General features: G+C 35.9%; 1 protein-coding gene across 1 annotated transcript; it reads left to right on the top strand.

Annotated features, from left to right (window-relative positions):
• The first annotated feature begins 1531 nt into the window (after positions 1-1531).
• LOC149576268 (F-box/kelch-repeat protein At1g80440-like) lies at positions 1532-2407 on the top strand. The gene has a single exon (XM_089794159.1). It carries the CDS (start codon positions 1532-1534, stop codon positions 2405-2407), a length of 876 nt encoding a protein of 291 aa, XP_089650285.1.
• Positions 2408-7164: the final 4757 nt, after the last annotated feature.

The raw sequence follows: 7164 nt of genomic DNA, 5'->3' as shown, positions 1-7164 counted from the left end.
GGCTTAAAGACTCGCAAAATTCAAAGATAGAATGGTCAATTTAAGGTATAAAACCGGGCAAGTTTTAAATATTAACTATGGCTCATAAAATTGAAACAAATTCTATAGTCGGGCAACAGTTCTAAATTCATACATTCTTTTTTCTCTCTGACTTTACAGAAGACAAATGGGTGAGCAGTGTTAAGAAGGCTCCTGTATTCAGTTGTATCATCTTCATAAATTATATTTTGAAATCATTAGTTTTGGTTACAAACCAAATAAAGACATTTGTTATTTCATTTTAAATGTACTTGTTTTCTTTCTTACTAATTATACTATCTTTCCTCGTTTGACATAGATTTTCTAAATTTAAATTTTAAATTATGAATTTGTTCAAAAAAAATTAAATAGATAAGTTTTTTAAAAAATTGTGCATAATTTTTAAAAAAATAGAATGTTAACATTTAATTAATGACAAATATTATAATTCTTAATTTTTGAACTCATATATTTATAATATATAAAATTAAATTATTAAAAATATGATAAAGCAAAAAGTTTCACAAATTGCATAGCCAGGGACTCAAGCTCTGTGCACAAAGCTCTTGTTATTTAACTTAGTTCTTTAAGTGTATTTTTTTTATAATAAGAAAAATATAAATTGATATATCTTGTTTAGCTATTTTAAGAGAGCATTAAAATTTAGAAATAAAAAATAAGCTTTTGAAAAAAAACTGAATATTATTATTAAATTTATTAAGAAATACAATTGAAAGTGGTTGCGATTGAGTCTTTTGTTTGCTTACCTTTCATTGTTCTTATTTACGTGATTGATATGTCTAAACTAATAATCAAAATATATTCATCATTATAATAAAATAGATTTATTAGAATATGTTATTAAATCAATTTAAAAATAAGTAATTTTAAATTCAAACATTCAACTAAATTACTTAATCTTAAAAATTTCTTTTAATGATTATAAATAAATAAAAGTTAATGAATTCATACAAGTGGTACAAGAAAATAATTAAAATAAATTTTAATTCTATTCATTATTTAATTTTATACTTTTATATTCTTTCAATTATTTTAGAATGCAAAATTTCTTATTTATGAATTTTATATATATATATATATATATATAATTTGAAATAATTAATAAAATAAATCAACGTTAAAATAACTTTTTACTGTATTTAGCCCTTTTACTTAAATAAAAAGATTTTAGTTAAATATTTAGAACATGTTATATTTCAAAATTAATTTAGTGATCAAAATTCTAAATTATACCTTGGCTAAATTGAAACAACCATACTATTTCATAATAATAATAATAACATTTATTATTATCTATGTTTTTAAATATTCTATATTTACAACTATTTTGTAAAAACTACTTGTTCAAGAAATCATGTAAAATTAAGTGTCTATATATAGAAGCATTCCTATATATAAAGTCACCCATATTATAATTCAATATATAAACAAATTGTTTGAAAATGAGGCGGAATTTATTTTGACCAGAGTTTAACAGCAGAATCGGTTGGTAATGGAATATTTTGAGATAATTCCAGAGGATTTAGTGAGAAAGATATTAATGAAAATGTCTTACAAATCTCACAAGATTGTGAAGAAAGTTTGTAAAAATTGGAAGTTCGGTGTAGAAAATCCCAAGTTTTATGAGGACAGAAAGAGGCATGGTGAGTCTGAGGAGTTTATATGTTTGCTTCAAAATGTACCGCGTCCTCACGTAACTATATACGACTTCATTAACAAATCATGGAAAACACTCCCTCTCGTCCCTTCCCAATTTGAATCCTACTCATTCTCCAAATGTATCTGTGTTAAACAAAAACTAGTTTTATTAGTGTCATATCAGCGCTACACAGCAGGTTTGAAAGGCAAAAGAGCTATTTATACGAGCAATTACAAGGCCATTTCGATCTTTGAGTTTTTGTCTTGTAAATGGTGGAGAGGCGTAGATATGTTGCAGGAGGAAGACTTCGGATGTTGTGCATCTTCTCATGAAGGACTCATTTACGTTGCAGAAGGAAGAGTAAACGGTGCAATCACAAGCCAGGCTGCAGTTTACAATATGGAGAGAGATGAGTGGAAGCTTCTTCCCAACATGCTTCAGAAGGACTGGTTATGTTACTTTGTTTTTATGGAAAACATGATGTTTGTCATGAGAACGTATCATCAGGAGCTTCAACGGTTCGATCTAGAAAGAGTAGCTTGGTCCACTTTGTTGGCGGTAGTAACTTTTGTCATTAAAAGCAGCCGTCCAGCCAGCCACTCTGCCGTTCCAGCAGACACAACTCTGCCGTCCAGCACCGTTCAGTCATTAAATTACATAGCAGACACTCTGCCGTTCCAGCCACCCACGTTTTTTAATATATGTAATATTATATTTAATGTAGTTTAACATGTGTATGAAAGGATTTAAACAAAGAAATTAAATGTCGCAATAAGAAGAAATACACAACACCAGATTTATCCTGGTTCACCACAATTAGTGGCTACGTCCAGACTGCAGAGTATTGAATTAATAAGAAAAAGTTGTTTACAAAATGAGCAGGGGCAGCATATAAATGGGCTCCAATAATATTACAAATGAAGAGTCTTTGGAAACCAAGAGACTCGATATTGGAGGGAACAAAGATAACTGTTGGTCTTCACAATATCAACAAACTCCCACCTGAAGGACAACCAATGCTGCAACTGATCACCCAATACCCTGCTCAAAAAATGATCTATCTTTTCTTCACAAGCCCAAGGGAAGTTCTAGCACATTCGAACTTCTCTTTGGCAACAACCTTCGTGAATATATCAGCCGGATTGATTTTGGTGTCAATCTTGACAATATTCAGCTTGCCCTCTTCGACTTCATGACGAACAAAGTGAGAATGTGCATTAACATGCTTGGAGCGACGTTGGGATGACTGATTGTGTGCCATGAAGATCGCACTACGGCTGTCACAAAATAGATTATATTCATTTTGACGAACTTTCAAGTCACCAAGTAACCACTGAAGCCAAATCATTTCCCTTGCACCCTCGGAAAGAGCTAAGTATTCAGCTTCAGCTGAAGAAAGAGCAATGGAATTTTGCAACCGCAATGCCCAGCTGATCGCAGCTCCAGCAAATGTGAAGGTGTAACAAGTGGTAGACCTTCGTTTATCCAAGTCTCCAGCAAGATCAGAATCAGTGTAACCTTGTAGCTGAATTTTATTTCCGCCAAAACATAAAACATAATCTGAAGTGCCTTTTAGATATCTTAGTATCTATTTGATGGCTTCCCAATGAGCTTTTCCAGGATTGCTCATGAACCTGCTCACAACTCCCACCGCATGAGCAATGTTGGGGCAAGTAGAAACCATAGCATACATAATACTACCAATGGCTGATTTGTATGGAATTTTCTCCATAAATTTTTTTTCTTCTTGTGTTTGAGGACATAATTCAGAACTTAATCGAAAGTGACCAGCAAGAGGAATAGGAGTTACTTTTGATTCAGCCATGCCAAATCTGTCAACAACTGTGTCAATGTATTGTTTTTGAGACAAAGTGATTTCCCTCTTTTTCCTATCCCTTGTGATTGTCATGCCAAGAATCTTTTTGGCCACCCCTAAGTCTTTCATTGCAAATTGGCTTGCCAATTTTTGCTTCAACTCATTAACGATTCTTTTGTTTGTGCTAGCTACTAACATGTCATCGACATAAAGAAGAAGGATGACAAACTCTCCACTTGGAAGTTTCTTGAAGTAGACACATGGGTCTGATTCACATCTTGTGAAATTATGCTCAGCCATGAAGCGATCAAATTTTACATACCATTGTCTTGGGGCTTGTTTCAGGCCATACAAGCTTCGATTTAATTTGCAATAAAGGTGTTCATGTCCCTTCTTTACGAACCCTTGTGGCTGCTCCATGTATAGTTCTTCTTCTACATCACCATGTAGGAAAGCGGTTTTCACATCAAGTTGTTCTAATTCAAGATCCCATGCAGCTGCTAATCCAAGAACAGTTCGGATAGTTGTCATTTTGACAACTGGTGAGAAGATTTCATTGAAATCTATCCCTTGTTTTTGATCAAATCCCTTTACCACCAATCTGGCTTTGAAGCGTTTATTGCCTTCCGCTTCATCTTTCACACGATATATCCACTTGTTCCTAAGTGGTCTTCGATTAGGTGGAAGAGAGACCAAATCCTAGGTTCGATTCTTGAGTAAAGAATCCATTTCTTCATGCATTGTTGTTTGCCATTTATCACTATTGACATCATTGGGAGCTGCTTTGAATGTAGATGGTTCTGAAAATTCTAAAACTAGAATTGAAGGCTCTGCTTCTTCAGCGTACACTAATTCATAATCAGAGAATTGAGCTGGCATTCTCCGTTCTCTAGTGGATCTTCTCATTTGGGGTTCTCTATTCTCTGGTTGAACCAATTCAAATGGAGAACTGGTTGCACTAGTTCACTGGTTTAAATGTTGAATGCTCTCTCTGCTACTTGAGAACAAATTATTATGAAGTGTGCCTTCTCCCTGTGATATATTTGTATTGGGTGCCTCAAAACTGGCATGTAAACTATGTTGATTTGGAGACATGTTACCTCTACCTGCCATATTACCTACATGGTGAAAGGGCCTTTGACTGCCATGAAACTGTCGTGAAACTGTCTCCTCTGCATGAAGCTATTCCCGTGAATTACCAAGATGCTGGTCTGTGCTCCCACCATGATTACCCTGCACATTAACGTCCTGCAAATCAATTTGTAGACCCTGTGAAACAGCTCTAACACATTGCGGATGGAGTTCTGCACCCTGTACATTCACCTCTGTTACGTGCGTTTGAACCTGGTTTTCATTTTCCCCTTGCGGATTATGTGCAGGCTACGGATTAGTTGGACCTACACTCTGAAATTGCCCACGTGGCCCATGTGTATTGCCAAGATTGTGGCTTGAGTTTCCACCATGCTCAAATGGATATAGTGACATACGTTTACTGTGAGTACTCTGTATATAGACGGGATTGCCATGGATATCAATTGGCACAGCCTGCGAATTACTCTCATCCTCCAGATTGATGTCCTGCAGTTCTATTTGCCCACCTTGCATCGGTGGATGAGCATTATAGTCCTTTGACTGATAGCCCATTGTAGTAAGAGGATCCCTTGTACTTTGGTTTGAAAAACTTTCACAAGCTTGATCGTGATGGAGAGACAAATTCCTGTCATGAGAAGAGATATCAAAAAACTCTTGTGTAGAACTATCATCATGTCCTGTGTTTCCAGGAGTGGAAGAAGATGAAAAATTTGGAAATAGTACAGAGGTGGGACTATATGAAATAGTGTTAGAAACTGTTTGTGGATTCAATCCAACATTCCTTTGTGCAGCGATTGGCACAAATTCTTTTTCAAACATTTCCTGAGAATTTAATGTTGGAAAGGTTTTCTCATTGAAGACAACGTCTCTACTTCTAATAATCTTCTTATCAGTTAAGCTCCAAAGCTTGAAGCCAAACTGATCCTCTCCATAGCCAACGAATATGCAAGGCTCAGATTTAGGATCCAGCTTGCTTCTTTTTTCTTTGGGCACATGTGCAAAATCCTGACAACCAAAAACTTTAAGATGAGAATAAGAGAGTCTTCTACCTTGCCATTCCTCTTCTGGAATTCCGAAGTTCAACCTTGAAGAAGGACTTCGATTAATGAGATATACGACTGTATTACATGCCTCAGCCCAGAATTCTTTTCACAATCCTGCATTAGAAAGCATACACCGAGCTTTCTCCATTATTGTCCTATTGAGTCTTTTCGCTGCCCCATTTTCTTGAGAGGTGTAGGGCACAACTTTCACCCTACGAATACCATTATCTGCACAATAATTGTCGAACTCCAGCAAACAAAACTCACCTCCATTATCCATTTTTAAACATTTGATCTTATGGCCCCTTTGGTTTTCAACAAGAGCTTTGAAAACTTTAAACTTAGAAAAGACTTCAGATTTATTTGCCATCATATATATCCATACTTTCTTAGTACAATCATCAAGGAATGTAACAAAAAAATTTGAACCTCATAAAGAGCTTACCTCAACCGGACCAAAGACATCCGAGTGTACAAGTTCCAATGGTTTCTCCTTGAGATCATGTCCATCTTTCAAGAAGCTGACCCGCTTTTGTTTTCTGTAAAGACAATGTTCACAAAATTGCAAGTTTGTTGATTGGAGACCCGGTAGTTGATCCCTTTTGAGCATTATCTCAAGGCCCTTTTTGCTCATGTGGCCTAATCTTTGATGCCAAAGTGCTGCATCGCTGCCCATGATTGTCATAGCAGCCCCTATTTCAGTAGGCTTCTCAAGGAGATAAAGATTGCCAACTTTGTTTCCCTTGGCAATTATTCTTGAACCCTTGGTAACTTTCCAAGTATTCGGATATAAGAATGGATAATATCCTTGGGCAAAGAGCTGACTAACCGAAATCAGATTTCGCTTTAATTTGGGAACATGGCGAACATCTTTTAACAACCATTTCCCTCCATCTTCCAGCGGTAACAAAATATCACCTTTGCCAACTATTTCGCAGGATTTGTTGTCTCCAAGAAATACCTCTCCAAATTGACCACCATGGTAGTTTGTGAAATAATCCGTACATGAAGTAGCATGGAAAGAAGCTCCGAAATCTATCACCCAAGAATTTGATTTTGTGTCACTTGTAGAAAGAACTAAAGCACTTTCATCTTTCTCATAGGCTGTATTTGCTTCCATGTTTCTCACATTTTCTTGTGCTTTCTTGTAAGCCCGACAATTTCTCCTTGTGTGGCCAGGCTTACCACAAAACCAACATTCACCATTCCTACCTCTTGACCTTGAACGATTGGGTGACTTTGATTTGCGCTGATTGTAATTATTATTTCCTCTATGATGGCTTCTTCCTCTTCTCTCAGTGCTGACCATAGTGAGAGCATCACCGGATGCGGAGTCTTTGTTACTCCTTCTCATGTCTTCACTTAATAAAGTGGCAACAACTTCATCATAGGCCAGCTTTGACTTCGTAGAACTTGAAGTACTTACAGCTGTAACTACGGGATCCCAACTGTCAGGTAAAGAACATAACAAGATGATTGCTTTGGATTTGTCATCATGAGTCATACCAACTGAGCTTGCTTGACATAATAGGGTG

Source organism: Cupressus sempervirens, chromosome 1 (assembly GCF_028749045.1).
Source record: "Cupressus sempervirens isolate cs-2001-9-10 chromosome 1, ASM2874904v1, whole genome shotgun sequence".
In the NCBI taxonomy this organism is placed as follows: Eukaryota; Viridiplantae; Streptophyta; class Pinopsida; order Cupressales; family Cupressaceae; genus Cupressus; species Cupressus sempervirens.
This window is presented reverse-complemented; position numbering and strand designations above follow the sequence as displayed.